The sequence below is a fragment of the Meles meles genome, chromosome 21 (assembly GCF_922984935.1).
Source record: "Meles meles chromosome 21, mMelMel3.1 paternal haplotype, whole genome shotgun sequence".
NCBI lineage: Eukaryota > Metazoa > Chordata > Mammalia > Carnivora > Mustelidae > Meles > Meles meles.
In genome coordinates this window covers 20885001-20903737 of record NC_060086.1, presented here as the reverse complement: position 1 = coordinate 20903737, position 18737 = coordinate 20885001, and the positions used below count along the sequence as shown (strand labels likewise).

The following is an 18737-nucleotide window of genomic DNA, read 5'->3' as shown; positions in this document are numbered from 1 at the left end:
CTGACCCGCCTGCCCCAGCCCCCACTGCAGACACTGGCCACAGCCATCACGATGGAACTGAGATAAACCCTTTTATTTATTTATGCTTCTCCATTTTGTTTAAAACAACAACAACAACCACCTTAAGTAACTGACAGCCCTTCCCCCTCACCCTTCTTTGGGCTGGGGGGTGTTTAGTGGGGAAATAGCCCCCAGGGGTGGGGCTGACCATAAGAGCCCCCTCAGGGAGGTAATGGAGCCCAAATCCCCTGCCCAGGGGATGGGGCACCTGTAGTGTATGAACTGGGGAGTTAACAGGGCTCTCGAACCTCTTCTTGTACCAACACAGACACCCTTGGCCGTCAAGGGTCAGGAAGCACGTGGGGAGGGGATTCCTACCGCTCCTCTACGTCCCCACCCAGTGCCGATCTCACCAACTAAGGGCTGGGGAGCAAGAAGAGTGGAGAAAGAGCGGGGTAGGGTGTCTCACACGAAGGAGTACTGGTTATTAATGGCTCTGGGATGGCCCCCTTCTTCTCCGTCGCCCCCTAGTGGTAACTGTTGGAGTTGCACCATCGGGGTGGCCCCGGGGTCCCCACCAGATCCAGCGCCTCCCTGGGCCTCCGTGCCTGGTGCTATGGCCTCTTCCAATTCAACCACGGGGACCAGCTCAACCACGGGGACCAGCTCTTCCTGGACCCCTCCACTGCCCGCTTTCTCTTTCTCTTGCCTCTCTTTGGCTGCTGCGGCTGCTGCTGCCGCCACTTCTGGCGCCCCCGACGCCTCTTCTGCCCCAGGATGTGGGGGATCTGTCCATGAAGGGGGTTCAGGGGGCTGGGGTGGGTCATGGGAGGTGTTCGGTTCTGGAGATAGGAATGGCAAGAAGACAGACTGTGGAGGGAGGCCAGCTCTTGCGATGGCCTCCCCTGCACTTGTCCCCCCAGGAGCCATGTGCTATCTCCCCCAAATCCCGTCTCCTGAGCAACCTCCCCAGTCCATGGAAGATGGATCATGGGCGGCGGTGAGAGGAGGACCACACTTACACACAGTCACTCGCTCCGAAGGGCATGAGGGTGGAGGAGGCATCGGGGTAGCATCGATCTCCCTCGCACACCCCTGCATGGCTCCCGGCCTGCTCCCGGCCTGGGGGGAGGGGGGGAGGGGCAACGTGGGGACAGATGGGACGTTGGGGTGGGGAAAAGGGAGAGATCAGACAGGGACATCAGACATCAAGGGAGGAGGGGGGTGGGGGATCAAACCAAGCATCCCCAAGAAGGACAGGCCCAAGGCAAGACTGCGACAAAGGGCAAAGACAAGGCTAAGGAACATGAATCCAGGAGACACACAAGTGATGGAACACAGGGGTCCGATGGAATGGCAATGCACCAACCCAACTGCCACTTCCTCCTGGCTCCAGCACGGAGCCCTCTGCCTCCCTACGTGCTCAGTGTTCTGCTTCCCCTTTGAAAGCCCCACCCCCAGGAGCCTTCACTACCCTACTCTCCCTTCCGAGGCTTCTCCTCCTCACAGCCCCCCGCCCCGTCTTTCTGGCACACACACCTCCTCACTTCTTGGGTGCACGGGCACCTCCTCCCCTGCAGACCTGCTCTGCTCACCCTGCTGTCGCTGGGAGGACACGACATAGCTGACAAGAACAACGTCACTGGAGCCTCCAGACTCCAGAGGGATGGGGTGCACCCGGAAATGCTCGAGCATATCGAAAATGGACTGGAACCACAAGTGCTGGACCCGGCACTGACCCTCCTCGTTCAGCGACAGGCGCAGGTGCTGAGGGCAGGGCGAGCAAGGTGAAGCAGGAGCCCGCGCCCCTGTCCCTTCCAGAAGCCTCCTCCCCTGGACGGCCCCGTTCCCCCCGCCCCACTCGCAAGCTCCGGGCATGGAACACAGCCTTTCCCTCACTCACCTTGGCCTTGCCCTGGAAGTTGAAAGTGAGGACGTACTCGCCCCTCCTCGTTTCACTCTGCCGTACCAGGAAAACACCATGGGAGCCAGCACCTCCCGCCAGCACTAGCTGCGCGGCCTTGAGTCGAGAGAGCATCCCGTGGAACCAAGGGTACCCTGAGAGGGGCTGGTCCCCTTCACCTCCCTCTGACTCCCCCTGGAACAGGAATGATCCTTCAGGAAGGAGAGAGGGAGGGAAACCGGGGTGTCAGGGAAGCCTCCCCCGTCCTGGGAGAGAAGAAGCCTTGCTTTCCCTCCACCTGTCACTTCCTCTCCCCTGGGTTGGATCCCTCAGGATCCTGAGACCAGAGTTTCGGGAAGGCGGGCAACTGGGCCTGGAGGCAGACACGTGCTCTCACCTCTGGTACCTGTGGCCGTTTCCGGAGTGTCCAGGGGTGGGTAGGGGGCTGAAAGGGGATGAACGGTGCCCGCTGGGGGCCCCTCTTCAATGGGGATGCGGGGGGGCAACTCTGGGGGAAGCAGTTCCATTGAGTCAAAATGGGAGGCAGCAATGGAGGCGGAACTGGGGGAGATGGACGCTGAGGGGCGGTCTGAAAGGCCCCCATAGGCCCCTGAAAAAAAGAGGGAGGAGGGCAGAGTTGAGAACTGGAGAGACTACCTGTGTGCGCTGGCAGTCAGCGAGCTGAGGCGCCTGCCCCCTTCCTTGGCCCAGGGCCCGTCGGTCCGACCCACGACCCCTGACAGGCTCCAGGCACTGAGGGGCTGTGGAGTGACTGCAAGGACATCCTGGGCTCCGAAGGTGCCCCTATTCTTTCTGAATCAGCTGAAATGATCGCAACTGTTGCAGGGGGTGTGGACAATCCCTCAAGGATTCTTACATTAAAAAGCATTCTTTTTTGGCCTGCAGGACAAAGCCCCCAATGCTCAATGGCTTCAAAGACCCTCCTCGTATTAATTGGCCCAATCCAACCAACCCGACCACCTCGATTAGTCTGTATTCCCAGAGCCTCCGCGCTGGCCTGATCATCCCATCCTGCTCTCCCAAAGCTCGGGTGCTCTCCCCACCTCACCATCTGCTTCCTCCAAGCCCTGTTCTTTTCTCTCACCTCCCCTGGCTGGAGCCTGTCTATCCCACCTTCCCCAATTCTCCTTCCCCTCTGAGCTCCCAAGGCGCTTCCTGCTTGTGCTGCTCAGAGGACCCCAGGCACAGGCTCTCCACTGCGGAGTCCTGCTTTTCAGAGGGAGTGAGAGCTTGTCAACTCAGCTAGACTGGGAGCCCTCAGAGAGGGCAAGAAGTGCGTCTTGGGTGGCTCTGGGTTCCTCCATCCTGCCCCAGAACCTAGCACAGGGTCGGGAATGCACTTGGGCATTCCCGAATGTCTGCTGCGTGGCAGGCCTGAGCCCACAAGGATGGCATAGCTACACGTAGGGTACAGAGAGCAAAGGCAGGGTAGGGAGCAAGTGGCACAGTCCCGGTCTTTGTCAGGGACCGCTGAAAAGCCATTGCCCCTCCCTGGTCTTAGCTGCCTGAGGGGCCTGGAAACGAGGGGACTGGAGCCCATGACCTGTGAGGTCCACCATAGCTCCAAGATCCTTCAGTCCATCTGTTTACTCAGTGAGTACAGCCAGGGTGCCAAGCACCAGGAAACCGAAACTAGAACAGAGGAGCAGGACAAACGGGATACTGGCGTCTAGGAAGGTGAGCTGGGCCAGGTGGACGCATGTCTCTGGGCGTGCTGTGACTGGGCCCGTCTATGTTAGTCAGGCCAAGAAGTAAAGAGTCAAAAACATCTAACAGCATCGACATACGCACAGAGATGCAGAATAAAAGCGAAGCAAAGATGTGAATGAAGTGTTCCAGAAGCTTGGGGAAGAGAGCCATTCTCTTCAGCCAGAATGGAGGTCTGCGTGAGGCTTACGGAAAAGGAGGAAAGGCCGGGCATGGAAGGCTGGGCCGGCATTGGCGTGGGGCTCATGCAAGGTGGGGACGGGGATGGTTCTGAGTGGCCAACTGCGGCGTGGCACGTTCTGGGACCAAAGTGAGACATTCGGTGGGAAGGGGTGGGCAGCTGAAAGGCAGGAATGGGGTGCACGGTCAAGTCGGGAGAGAGGGCCTGAGCCTGGCGTGGGGGGCTCTGAGGTCCACAACCCTCCAAAGTTCCACCCTTACCCTGTGATAGGCGGTCATTGCTCTCGCTGGCTCCCAGCAGCAGATCCTGGCTGGGCAGACTCTCTGAGTGATTCAGGCAGGGCAGCTCCAGGCTGTCTGTGTTCTCCCTTGTAAGGAATGAGGTCCCAGGGGCCAGGGGGAGGGTCATGGGGCGGGGACTGGGGGCAGGGCAGGGTCTGTGGACCGGCAGGGGAAGGGTGCTGTGAGGAAATTCAGCAGGCGAACAGCCCAGGGCTGATCCCCAGCCCCACCTGGTCCCCTCGGTGACAGCAGGCAGGCTCCTCACCCTGGACTCAGGCATTCCTGGATGTCAGACACCCAGGCCTTCACGTGTAAAGCATCAGCTGTCTCCAGGATGTATTCCGAGGGGCCTTCCACCTAGGAGGCCAAGAGGAAGCCCGCAGGCCACGTCCAGGTCCAGAGGCCGGAAGCCACCCCTGATGAGAACAAGAACATCCTCCCCCTCTTCCCTCCTCCCAGGGAAGCTACAGCCCCAGGGACACACTCTCAAGGCAGTGGACGCACAGGCACCTCCTTCTGTGAGGTCCCTGGCTTCCACGTGCTCCAGGAGCTTCCTCCCCAGCATGAGCGCTCCCAGGGGGGCAGGAGCCCAGAGGCCCTACCTTAACCACAAACGTGTTCTCCCGGTCAGGCATCTCCAGGGCCGTGGTTGTCCGCACGTCCGTGATGGTAGAGCAGGGAATGCTGAGTCGAGGCCGAGACGCCTGGGTAGGGAAAGAGAACAAGATCCAAACAGCTGGTGTGCAGGGACCACCTGTCACTTCCCTCCGGAGACGCAGCATCTTTCCTTCTATGCCCTGAGGAAGTCAGACCAAGGGTCACAACACTACTTTTTCAATCCCACCCGGGAGTCAGGAGCTAGCTCTAAAAACCAAAGTGAGCACTGACACACAGAACTAAACCCAACCACACCAGAGCGAGCAAAGCTAAGCCCGGGAGCTGTTCCACTCTGGTGGCTTGGTCGCCCGCTCCCAGTCGCCCACCCTCCTTGGGGCCTCACCTTGGGTGGCACAAAGAACTCCAGACGACTTCCTCCTCCTCCTTCTCCTTCACTTCGGAGCAGTAAGCGACACTTCTGCCACTGAGGCTGCCCTCCTCCCCCTGAGGTCGGCCCAGCTGCCCCTCCTCCCCGGCCCACTCCAGCTGGGTCAGGGGCTGCCTCCTCAGCCCCCATGAAACTCAGCAGCTCTTCCCTCTGCACCATCCCTGCTCCGTCCTTCAAGGCCCCCCCCGCCCCGACTGAGTCTCAGCCGCTCAAATCGGTGAGTCCATCTGTCCCCAGGGGATGTTCCGTCACTAACCAGTCCCCTGCCAATGGTCCCGGCCCCCCCAGAGGAGTTGGAGTTGCTGTTTCCACCCAGGACTGGGGGGCCTGATGAGGTCTCAAGGGGCCCCGCTGGGGAGGGAGGGTCAACGGTCCCCCGCCACTGCAGGATGCCACGGACTGAACCGCGGACGGAGCGACCCACTGAGCGGAGGGAGAAGCGTTTCTTGAGCTTCGGCTTCGAGGAGGTCGTAGAAGAGGAAGAGACTGAGGAAGGGAGGGGGCCGGCCAGGTCCTCAGATGATCGAGAAGGGCCCAACACAGCCAGGGGCCCACCCACCCTGCAGCTCTCAAGGGACAGGTCATGTGGCGGGATCTCCACACCAGGACTCAGGGGAGCCAGGATGGGTGGCGAGAGGGAGCCGGAGGCCCGGGCCACCTCAGCTTCAAAGTGCTGCAGGAAGAGCTCAGCAAAACGGCGGGAGAAGGCAGCCTCGGCTCCCGGCCCTGCATACTGGGGGTGGGAGGCCAGGTAGAGGCGAAAACGGCGGGCAAAATCCAGGGCGGCAGCCCGGGCATGGGACTCGCAGAACTCCCGCCAACTAGGAGGAGGGGGTGGTGGCAAAGGAGGAGGAGAGGGGGAGGCCCCATCCTCCGGGGAAGGGGAACCATTCATGATGGTCCCCAGGAGGTGGAGAGGGGGAGCCTGTGGGGAGGGGCAGCAAAGAGGGAAGCGACCAGAAGACACGGGGTGAACGGCAGCAGCTGCAGAAGGAAGAGAGGCACATATACCGAGTCACTGTTGAGGTGGGACCGGGGGCCGAGCCCCAACCCCAGCCGGACTCCCCACTCTAGTCAGGACTCCTTGGAGAGCCATGGGGAACACCACATCGCCCCACCCTTCCCTTTCCCAGATCCTCACACCCCACACGCCCCGCTCAGCACCTACCCTGCTGCCTTCCCAACCCCACAGCCCCTGGCTCTGGTTCCAGGAGTGACAGACCGCCAGCCGTGGAGCACTTTCCTCTAAAAAGGAACCTTTATCACTCACGCCACCTCCCTTCTCTAAAACAGGTCCTTCAAGATCTATCATGTGCTGCCCATGTGCTGTTCTTACCTTTCCCTGCAACAGGCTTTAATAACCTTGACAATAGATGAGGAAACCGAAGCCCAGAACAGTTTCCGAACTCCAAGCCTACGGTTTTGCCCACTGCATAGCGCTCGTCCCCAGGGCTTGGCTGCCCCGGCCTCAGGCACAGCCCCTCACTACCCCAGCTCTCAGGGAGCTAGGCCTGTAGGGCCTACAGACCCCGCCTCATGGGTCCTGAGGTCCAGCTCTGAGGAGGGAGGCTGCTCAGGAAGGAGGATGGATGGGTGATGGATTGAAACCACACTTGTCCTGAAGGCAGACCCCTGGGCCCAGCACCCCTACACGGTGTGACGGAGGCTCGGAATGGCCACAGTCCGATTTTGGGGGGACCCTTCAGCCTGGGGCCCAGAGGCAGCAGCACCAGGCGGGGAAAGGCTATGGGCTGGGTTAGAGCAAGTCTCTGTTGGCCACAAAATAAATAAAACATAACAGGAAGCTTTTTCACTTCCTCTTCTTTCACTGGGGAGTGTGCCCTAAAGGCTGGTTAGCCTGATGGTTAAGGCTGTGGGCTCTGGAGTCGGACTTGGGATGAAATCCCTGCTCTGCCACCTATTAGCTGGGTGATCTGGAACAGACTATACGTCCTCTCTGAAGTGCAGATTTGTAGCTATAAAGCGGAGCTAATGATCCCTAACCCATAGAATCATTGGGGGAATTAAATGGAACATGTCAGAGCTCGACACAAAGTAAGCACACAATAAACCACCGCCATTAATACTATCTTTATGGGTTCTGATTCTTCTGAGAGAGCGATAAAAAAAGAGGAGGCCTCCCAAGATCTTACAACTAGCAAGTGGCAGAGCTGGGCATGACATTTACAACCCATGGCTCTTTTGTCAGTGTTCCTCCCCCATAGTATACTGGAAGATGACTGGCACCAGGACTGGAGGGGGGGGTGACGGGGGAGAGGGCAGCTCAGGGAAGTCTCCCCAAACCTCAGACTCCTGCTCAGACCGACAATCAGCGACCCCTCCCCTTCCTCCCTGGCCTAGACCCTACACATTCAGATGGCTCCCACCGCAGGGACAATTCCAAACCAACGAGAAGAAGCCAAGAGATGCAAGAGTCATGGAACACAGGGGAACCGAGCCAAGAGGTGCAGACACAGCAGAGAGACCAATCTCCAGGCAGAGGCCACCTCGGCTCACACAGGCCCACCCAACCCTCTGCACCACAGGCAGACCCAGCCCCCTTCTGGCCCGCTGACCCTGCGGTTCCTGAGCTGGTGACTCAGTTTCTCTTCTGCCAAGCAGGACTCAGACACATTTTCCCGGTGCACCTGCCTCTTGGCTCAGTTCTGAAATTTCCCGAAGGGCGGGTGGTGGAGGGTGCAGGCTCCGCTCCCGGCTCGGACCCTCTGGGCCCGGTGGTCAATGCACTCCGACCCGACCCTACTCCCTGGACACCCTCGACCCGCCCATTCCCCGGGGCCGCAACCGCCTCGGGACCAGCCCCGTCGGCTGCACTCTGCCGGGCCGAGCACCCCTCCTGCCTCTGCCCTCCCTACGCCCGCCCCCACCCAGGGCTCCTCTCAAGCGCCGGGGCCGGGTCGCGAAGAGGGAAGAGGTACTTGAAGAGGGGGGTTCCGGTTCCGGTCCCACCTGCATCTCGGTCCCCGCGGTTTGCTCCGGCGGCGGCGGCAGCTCCCGCTCCCTGCCCCTCCCCCCGCACTCCGCTACTAGCTCCCAGGCCGTCTCAGCGCAGGCGCCGGGACCCCTTTTCCCGTCACCGAAGGAAGCGACCATAGAGAAGAGCGGCGAGAGGGAAGGGCGTCTACACACTCACTTCCGCCATCCTCCTAGTCCGCGCAAACCCTTGGAGCGCCCAGAGGCGGGAGTCTCGGGGGTTCAGGGGTTTCTCCGGTTGCACCTAAAAGGGACCGCAGAAGCCACCGTGGCAAGGGGTTCCCCCAGGTGCCCTCCCAGAGAAAACCTGGCGAAGAGAAGCCCGCTTAGGGGATAGAGTCCCGACCCCCCCCCCCCCCCCCCGTTGTAGGCTAGAGTAGCCACCGGGTACCGGAAACCAGCGAGATGAGGAGGCCCTTTGCGGGGCCCGCCGCCGCCTAGAGCGCCTGGCCCTGCGGCCGAGGGGTTCGCGGGACACCGCCCCCAACGAGCCGCGCGGGGGAAGACGCGGATGACCTTGGTTGAGGCCCCGCGAAGAGGCGGAGCCTGAACTTACGACCTTGGCGTCTCTGAGCAAAGGGACTGGAGGTCCAGGAGGTTTCATCTGAGACGGGGAATAAAGACAAGAGGGCAGAAATAAGGAGATCACTTTGGACGTGCCTGTAGGACGTCAGGGGGCAGGTGGACACACGGGTGGAGCTCAGTAAAGGCATCAAGGCCAGATACAGACATTGGGAATCGTTAAGGTATAGAGAGTCGTTGAAATCATTAGCACGATGAGATCAGGAATGTCTGTCAGTGACCCAGCTCCAACCGCCCTAAGGAACAGGGGAATCTTGGCTGAAGCAGTTGGAAAAAACGGACCGAGCTTTTTCAGGAACAGCTGAATAAAAAGCCAAAAGCCGTGAGGAACCTCTGGTTCACCTTCTCTAGCCTCTTTCCCCATGCATTTGGCTTCACTTGCAGGTAGGCCCGTCCCAGTGCCAAAATGGCTTTCCATGGCGCCAAACTGAAGTCCTAACAGCTTCGAATTAGAGAAGGAACCTGCTTCTTTTCTGAGATTTGCAGTAAAATTTCCAGAACCGACCCCGGCTGGTTGGCTTCGATCAAATGCTCATCCTGGAACACTATAGACTGGAGATGGATAAATCCCCTGACTCACACAAGAACGTTTATTCAAGGCTGAGGCTGCCGGGAGTTTGAAAACTTCATTGAGGAGGACAAGTTCTGGCCTACCCAGCCCTGCTCCCCAGCTCTCCCCCTGTTCTAACCAATCTAAGATTGCTCACAGATGGCCTTTGTTAAGGTCTTCGTCAACGTCTTTGTCCATCCATCTTCCCAGTTCGGGGGAAGATATACATGGAAAAGACTCTAGTTCTGTGGTCCCCACCCTCCTCCCTGAAGCCCTTACACACCCTTTCTCTGTAGTTTCTAGTTTCTGTAATTTCTGCCCACTGTTTCTAAGAGAGAGACACAGTGAGGACTATAGAAAGGCAAGGGGTCTGGGGATGATGAGTTAGGTTTGGAAATGTGTCTAAGCTGTCCAATAAAACTTTCTGCCATGACAGATGTTCTATATTGACACTATCCAGGGTGGTAGTCACTAGCCATAGGTAGCTCCTGGGCACTTGAAATGTGCGGATGGGACTAGGGATTTAAATTGTCATTAATTAAAATAGCCACATGTGGCTAGTGACTACTGCGTTAGGGCAGGGGTTGTCTGTGGACAGCTAGCTGGAGCTGTCCAGCAGAGAGAGCTGCAGTCTGAGCTGCATGAAACAGTTTGGGGATGATCAGAAGTGAGCATTGAAGCTACTGGTTGAGACCATGGACATGAACGAGATTGTCCAGGCAATTATCTGTAGAGGGAATAGGACCCAGGACCTAATTCTGGAAAACAATCCACGCTTATCAGGTAGGCAGCAAAAGAGAGGCAGAAAGTGCTGAGATGATGTCTTGGGTCAGGTTTCCCAGAATCCGACCTTGAGATGATGTGTGTGCAAGTGACTTCGTCAAACAGTGCTGCCAGAAGAAATCGGTAAGAGAGTGGAAGAAGCAGGAGAGGGAAGGAGAGAAAACCAAACAAGTGATCTCAGGCAGAGAGAAAGAAGTTCGACTTGATCCTACAGGGGAGCTCTGGATGAAAGATACGTGTCAGATTTGCCCAGAAACAAGGGAGGGGGCATTCCCTACCTACAAGCCTTAGCTGTTCACCAAGCGACACGCCTGGAGATGTCAGTTCATCAAGGCAAAGCCTCCTGTAGCCTGAGGGCACTCCTCCAAACCAGGAAAAAAAAAAAAAAATCTGGATACTGCGTTGGAAGAGGAACCACACAACAAAGACCAGGGGTGTATGGGAGTATAGAGCATGCGTGTGGGGGCACTTGGTCAGACACCTCACAAGCCAATGATTAAAAAGGGATACATGGGGGGCACCTGGGTGGCTTAGTGGGTTAAGCCTCTGCCTTCGGCTCAGGTCATGATCCCAGGGTCCTGGGATCAAGACCCACACTCTGCTCAGCAGGGAGCCTGCTTTCCCCTCTCCCTTTCTGCCTGCCTCTGTGCCTACTTGTGATCTCTGTCTGTCAAATAAATAAATAAAATCTTAAAAAAAAGGGGGGGGGATCCATGGCATTGCCGTTGCCTCCTGTTTAAAACATCGGTGACTGATGCTGTGGGGCCGTGAGTGGACGTTCAAAAAAAAATTCTTGAGATGTTTTTGGTGCCAAGAAGTGCATTTATTGTTGCATGGCGACAAAACTCATGGGCAGAAAGAGCCTTACCTTTGCTGTATGAAGCTGGTGGTTATATGCATCGTGTTCAAGGGTGGGGGGGACGTGCGGAGAATATTAGATCATAAATGTTTTCTTCGAATTTCTGCCTGTAAAACTACTTTTGCAAGATTTCTCTGGAGCTTATCAATCAGTTGGATGTTAACTATCAGGGACACATACAGACAGTCATGAGACCCTTTACCGTGTAGCAGCCGGCACGTATTTGATCTTTATCAGAGCTATGCAGGCTTTAGGTCAGCTTTCTGGGCTAAAGGTGAATATTTTTCTGCTTCTATCGCTATCAACTAATACTGTTTAGGGACTTCAGTGAGAGTAGCTGTTTAAAGATTTTGTTTATTTGACAGAGACACAGCGAGAGAGGGAACACAAGCAAGGGGAGTGGGAGAGGGAGAAGCAGGCTCCCTGCTGAGCAGGAAGCCTGATGAGGGGCTTGATCCCAGGACCCTGGGACCATGATCTGAGCCAAAAGCAGATGCTTAACCAACTGAGCCACCCAGGTGCCCCATGGTGAGAGTGATTTTAAGGAAGTAGTAGAAGGGGCGCCTGGGTGACTCAGTGGGTTAAAGCTTCTGCCTTCAGTTCAGGTCATGGTCCCAGGGTCCTGAGATCAAGCCCCACATCAGGCTCCCTGCTGAGCCCTTCCTCTCTTTCTGCCTGCCTCTCTGCCTACTTGTGATCTCTGTCTGTCAAATAAATAAATAAGATCTTTTTTTTTTTTAAAAAAAAGAAGGAAGTGGTAGAAGCAGAAGCCAAATGGTAGTGGGCTGAGGAATGAATGGAAGGTGAAGAAATGGGAGGAGGAGCATGGAGAGCTGGCCTGCAGGAGACCTGACCATGAGGAAAGTCTAAAGGGAAAGGAGTCAGTAGAGAGGATAGTATTTGAAGGAGTGAGGTTTGGGGAAGGTGGGAATGGTAGGATCCAGGGCCCACATTAAGCCAAGGTATTAACATAAAAGGGAGAAATACTTGCTTCTCAGGAACAGGGTATGTGACAGTCAGGATGCTTTTAGCTATCAAAAATGAAACCCGCCAACCACTCCCAATGTAAGGGAGCTTCAACATGAAAAGAGGGGGCGCTTTCTGGCTCACAGAATTGAAAAATCAGAGGTAGAATGACTTCGGGCATTTGAACTTGGTCTCAGTCTCTCAGCTCTGCTTTCCTCTGCTTTCCAGATTGTCCCCTCACAGGTGGCAAGATGGCTACCAGCAGCCCCAAGCATACATCCTACTTGCTTCACAGTTGTAGTGGAAAAAGATCAAAGCTTTCCCAATGGCTCTGGCAAACACAACAGGACTGAGTCTCATCAGCTCTGCCTGGGTCACCAGGTATAATGAAAAATTTGGTTTTTGTCCCAGCTTTCTGGTACAGAACTTTAAAAGTACTTGGAGGGGCGCCTGGGTGGCTCAGTGGTTTAAGCCACTGCCTTCGGCTCAGGTCATGATCTCAGGGTCCTGGGATCGAGTCCCACGTCGGGCTCTCTGCACTGAAGGGAGCCTGCTTCCCTCTCGCTCTCTCTGCCTGCCTCTCTGCCTACTTGTGATCTCTCTCTGTCAAAATTAATAAAAAAAAAATCTTTAAAAAGTTTATGAAAAAGTACTTGGAATTTACCAAGTAATAGAAGTGCCCTTTAGATCACACCCAAGTTTTAGCTAATGAGGTTACTAACGGCAAGCCCGTAGATAGCTTCAGGATAAGGGCTGGTCCCCAGAAAGACTATCCTGGTGACTAGAGGGTTGGGATTTTTATTTAATTAATTTATTTATTGACATACAATGTATTATTGGCCCAAGGCTATACATTTCACAGCACTCACCATAGCACATACCCTCCCCAATGTCCATCACCCAGCCACCCTATCCCTCCCCCACTGAGCAACCCTCAGTTTGTTTTGTGAGATTAAGAGTCTCTCATGGTTTGTCTCCCACCTGATCCCATCTTGTTTCATTTTTTCCTTCCCTACCCCCAAGACCCCCCACGTTGCCTCTCAAATTCTTCATATCAGGGAGATCATATGATAATTGTCTTTCTCTGATTGACTTATTATGCTCAGCATAATACAGAGGGTTGGGATTTAAAAAAAGATTTATGTATGTATGTATGTTAATCTCTACACCTATCACGGGGCTTGAACTCACAACCCCTGAGACCAAAAGTCACATGTTCTTCTGACTGAGCCAAAAGTCACATGTTCTTCTGACTGAGCCAGCCAGGCACCCCCGAGGGTTGGGATTTTGAGGCAGCTGGATGTCCAGGGAGAGGAGGGGGATCTAGAGATTGAGTTCAGTCACATGGCAATGATTTAATCACACCTAAAATATGAAACCAGGTCTCCCGAACCTCACTCTGTGTCTCTCTTCGCTTAGCTGTTCCTGACTTGTATTCTCTACTCTACCTGTAATCATGAGTATAGTGTTATCCTGCATTCTGTGAGTTGTTCTAGCAAATTATCACACCTGAGGGGGGTGGGGGGGGGTCATGGGAAACTCCCTGATCTGGAGCAGGTTGGTCAGAAGTGAAGATGACTGGGGGACCTTGCATCTCTCATCCGAAATGCAGGCAGTCTGGGGAGGACTGAGCCCTTAATCTGTGGGGTCTGAGTTAACTTCGGGCATTTAGTGCCAGAACTGAACTTGAGTACACTAACTAGTACTTGACATGTGTGATCACAAGGGATAGATTTTGTTGACTGGTAAACACTGGCTCAGAGACCAGGATGGGCGGAGCACAGCAGAGGCAGCTCTTTGGAGGAAAACCAGGGTCTCTGACAGAAGGGGAAGTGGTTGCTTGTGGGCTTCTACTGGAGGCTCACCCTACTCCATCCCCAAGAGATGGGGATTTCTCCTCTTTTGTCTTCTGGGATGTCAAATCCAGCTTTGGTGCTTTGGTCAGGATCCCCTGCCCCAAATCCAGGGCTGGTATGGAGGCGGGTGGGGACGGGAAGCAGAGCGGAGACTGGGGTTGTGGTCCAGGAGGGGCTGATGCTGACCTGGCCCGGGCAATACGGTGGGGTTAGTAGCAAGGACAATAGCGGGTGAGATTTCTGAGGAGACACTGCCAGGGCTGGCTTGTGGGGGAAGAGTGAAGAATGCCCTTGAGCTTCCAGTCCCTCTGTTGAGGGGCACTGAGGACAAAGTTCTGAGCCCTAGCACCCCATCTACTAAGTTGCTGACCAGCCTAGTACTCATTTCAATGACACCAGACCCCGTCCTCTAAAGAGCAGCAAGAAATCTTAGAAATCATAAAGTTTAATTTCCTCACTCCAACCCCATTTTATAGATAATAAAGCAGAGACTTCAAAAGTTACGGTGGTTCACCTTTATTTTCAACGTGATTGTGAATACAAAATTTGCTTTCCACTGAAAACATCAGGATACTTAACAAGCCCGATGTATATGCTCAACTGAGATAATTCAACACATAATTCCTTCAACAAATACTTCTTCATCTGAGTGTTGGTTAGGCACTGTTCAGAGTTACAAAAATAAGCTCTTACTGTCATGACCTGGTGAGACAGGGAACAGCAACAACCCCACAAACCAGCCAACAAGCAAACAAATAAGATAATTTTAGAAATTTAGGTGCTACCAGGGCACCTGGGTGGCTCAGTGGGTTAAGCCTCTACCTTCGGTTCAGGTCATGATCTCAGGGTCTCAGGATAGAGCCCCACGTCAAGCTCTCTGCTCAGCAGGGAGCCTGCTTCCTCCTCTCTCTCTGCCTGCCTCTCTCTGTCAAAAAAATAAATAAAATCTTTAAAAATTTTTTCTTAGGTGCTATGAAGAAAACCAAAGAGGACGAGTGAGGAGAGGGTGACGGGGGGCTACTTTAGACAGAAGAGGTGACATCGATACCGGAGGTGGGGCTGAATGATGGGACAAACAGCCCTGGGAAAAGCTACAAGAACATGCCAGGGAGAGGGAAGAGCATCTACAAAGATCCTGAGGTAGAAACAACTGAGAGATGTTTGCAGACCACAATGGCCGACGTGGTTGGCAGCGAGTAAGAGAATCATACTAGATGGGGTCAAAGAGGTGGGCCACAGGGAGGAGCCTGGATTTTTATATAACTTTACAAGGTTTACAAGGTATAATTCCCCTGCCATACAGTTTGCCCATTTAAAGTAGGAGTTGGGATTCTATTCTAAGTGTAGTAAGGAGTCATGGGAGGGGTGTGTATGTTAATTTCTGATCCAAGCTTAACTAATTGATTAATTAAAAATTGAAAAGGAATCTTTATTTTTATTTATCTATTTATTTCATTAATCTTGACACCCAATGAGAACCTCAATTTCACAACTCTAAGATCAAGAGTCACATGCTTGGGGTGCTTGGGTGGCTCTGTTGGTTAAGTGTCTGCTTTTGGCTCAAGTCATGATCCCAGAGTCCCGGGATCAAGTGAGGAGCCTGCTTCTCCCTCTCCTTCTGCTCCTTCCTTCCTCCAATCCCCTGGCTCATGCTCTCTCGCTCTCAAATAAAAAAAATTAAAAATCTTAAAAAAAAAAAAAAAGAGTTGCATGCTATATGGATTGAGCCGGCCAGGTGCCCCTCTGATCCACATTTTTAGGGCTGATCTTGACTACTGTGTGGGCATGAGTTTGCCAGGTATTGAGAAGCACAGGAGCTGGGAGAGCCATTGTAGAGGTTGTGAGCTAGCCTAGGTGACAGGAGATCCCAGACTGAACCACAGGGTCAGCAGTGGAGACAGACAACTGATGACATCCAAGACCTATTTTGGACAGAAAACCAGCAGGACTGGGTAAGTGGATTAGACACCAGGGTTGAGGGGAAGGGAGAAAGGCAGCATTGCTCATCCAGAGGTGGAAGCAGGGCCTGGAAGAGAATGAGGGTCCTGTTTTGGACATGTTAGGTCTGTAACACCACTACGTGGCACCCTTTGATCTGGAAGGCTCATTAGTAGTTCAGGCGCAATCATACAGAGTTGGACGGTGGCCCGGGCAGAGGATACAGACATAAAGAAAGTCCAGTCCTGGTCCCACTCAGGCCACTCGGTCTCAGACAAGTGAAACCAAGAAATATGTCTTAGGGTATTAAGTGCTATGAGACAGGTTCTCTTTTAGGAGGTATCTGGATGCAAACAGACAACTGTGACAGTCTGGCGTAAGGAGTCCGGTCTTCCAAACTCCTCTGTTTTGCCCTCTTCTGGATTTTGGCTTCATCACTGATCAGGTATGACAGGCAGAAGCTCCAGGCTTTGCATCCAGACCCAACCACACCCAGAGTCAGAAGGCGGTCCATCTCTTTGGCGTCTCCTGGAGGGCGAGAGACACCTGGAAGCCTCCCAAAGTAGATCACCACTGACCCATCACAGGCCCCAAAGAAGTCACACACTCAACCCTAAACAAAGCCCCTGGCAAGGAGAATAGGCCCACCAGAAGTAGACGAGGCCTGTCAGGATTTATTTCCGGAACTGGGGAAAGGACCACCTTGAACAAAATCAGAGCCCTGTCTGTAGGAAGATAGAAACATGGGTGTTAAGCAGGAGCTCACAGACTGCTAGGGGGGACCCATTTGATTTCAAGAGCATCTTTTTAAAGAGTTCCAGATTCTGCACCAAGAACATGTCTTTAACTACAGTCACTCAAAATGCATGTCTGAAAGAGAAAAACCTTTCTCCATGCAAATTCACAGCTTCCTAAAGTCCTGATTGTTTTCCACTTCCTTCGTTGTCCGCCTGCCAGCCCTGCCACCCCACCTGCTATGTTTCTCTGGCAGCCAGCCTTCCTTTTTCATCTGGCACTGCCCACAAGTCTCGGCAACTCTGAGCCCACCCTTTTACTACCACACTAGTGGCCGTGCCAAACTGATGTTCCCACAGCCACATGCCAGACGTCTGTATTCCCTGTGGCTGGACCTCCAGGGAGAATCCCCGCTAGCAGGTCTGTTCTCCAAAGTTAAAGTTACGCGGCCTCTCTTAGGCTCCTCTGATACCGATATGGACACAGGACAATCTAGGATTCTCCAATCAGAGGCATTCAAGGGAGGCTTTGAATCTGCCTGGCTTTGGGGGCCAGAGGATTGGTAGGGAGGGAACGCCACCTTCTGGAGGCAGAAGCGGCTTCAGTGCCATGAGCAGTAGGTGTCACGGATGAGTCTAAGGCCTGGCCCTTAGTGTTTGGTGGTGGTGGCGGTGGCGGGAACCCCACTTTTCTTCCCACATCAGATCAGTTCCATGGCTTGGGAGCTGTTTCTCTGGCCCGTCCCACAGTTCTGTAAGCTAACTCAAACCCTTAAACAAGTCCTTCTTCTGCGTAAACCAGCCAATGTAAATTCTGTTGTCTGTAAATCAAGACTTCCAAATATTGGGGTGCCTGGGTGGCTCAGTGGGCTAAGCCTCTCCCTTCAGCTCAGGTCATGATCTCAGGGTCCTGAGATTGAGCCCCACATCGGGCTCTCTGCTCAGCAGGGAGCCTGCTTCCCCCCACACACATCCACCTGCTTCTCTGCACACTTGTGATCTCTCTGTCAAATAAATAAATAAAATCTTAAAAAAAAGATTTCAATTACAGACGATACTACAGTCAACAGCAAAAGCTCTACAAGAAACAGTCAACAGCTCTACAAAAAATCTTCTCCCTTCACACTCTTCTGAGTGCTGTTTCTCAAACTTCAGTCATTCGTGTACCACCTGCCCCAAAATCTGCCATATGTTTATACTTCCCATATTATCTACCACATACTCTTTCTTAAATGGACTTATTTTTTATTTAATATATATTTTTAAAGACTTTATTTCACAGATGGTGATCACGAGTAGGCAGAGAGAGAGAAGGAAGCAGACTCCCTGCCGAGCAGAGAGCCCGATGTGGTGCTCAATCCCAGGACGGGCAGGATCCCAGAGGCTTTAACCCCCTGAGCCACCCACGTGCCCCTATTTATTTATATTCTTAAGAAGATTTTATTTAGGGGCGCCTGGGTGGCTCAGTGGGTTGGGCCTCTGCCTTTGGCTTGGGTCATGGTCTCAGGGTCCTGGGATCAAGTCCTATGTCGGGCTCTCTGCTCGGCAGGGAGCCTGCCTCCCCCTCTCTCTGCCTGCCTCTCTGCCTACTTGTGATCTCTGTCTGTCAAATAAAAAAAAATTTTATTTATTTACTTGAGAGAGAGCGCGCACGAGCGAGATAGCAGAGGCAAGAGGAGCAGCAGAGGGAGAGGGAGAAGCAGACTCCCCACTGAGCACGAAGCCTGATGTGGGGTTCCATCTCAGGACCCTGAGATCATGACCTGAGCAGAAGGCTGCTGCTTACCCAACTGAGCCACCCAGGTGCCCCTAAATTGACTCATTGTTTAATCTCAGTATTTGCCACCCCAGTTTTCTGTTTCAAACGAATACACATTCCAATAAATACAGCACCGCTAAAATAGAAAGCATTCGTTCAAGTACCACCCCCCCAAAAATCTTACATTCTCATAGTGGCCAATAGTGTCTCAGAAGAAATTCCCAGGAGCAGAGTGCCTGAGGTACAGGATCAAGACAAAGAAAACGTTTAGTTATGGCGCAGCCCTTCCTAAGCAGAGATGATGGGCTGGAAGGCCAGGAGGACACAAGTCTTAGCAAGTTCTTCATTTTCTCTGAGCAGTAAATTGGCAGCTGAATGACACTACCAGATGGTGGTTAAGTGCACCTTTTTCTGAGTTCAGTTGTACTGGGTTCCTAAATCACCCTGATGCTTTTTCTCACCTGTGAAATGGGGGAAATCACAGCTCCAATCACGCAGGGAAACACTGGGGGCATTGAATGTGAACCAATACGAAGCATTTGCACAAAGCCCAATCCATGCAAAGCTCTAGCTCTGTT

General features: G+C 53.8%; 1 protein-coding gene across 1 annotated transcript; it reads right to left on the bottom strand.

Moving 5' to 3' along the window:
• Positions 1-46: 46 nt before the first annotated feature.
• SH2B1 (SH2B adaptor protein 1) lies at positions 47-8191 on the bottom strand. Its single transcript, XM_045994353.1, is given in 11 exon segments — positions 47-842; positions 1596-1767; positions 1904-2115; positions 2301-2513; positions 4073-4248; positions 4359-4450; positions 4696-4797; positions 5094-5324; positions 5326-6122; positions 6307-6383; positions 8109-8191. Coding segments are annotated over 9 exon segments (2283 nt in total). The 5' UTR covers positions 6034-6122; positions 6307-6383; positions 8109-8191; the 3' UTR covers positions 47-465.
• Between the last annotated feature and the right edge of the window lie 10546 nt (positions 8192-18737).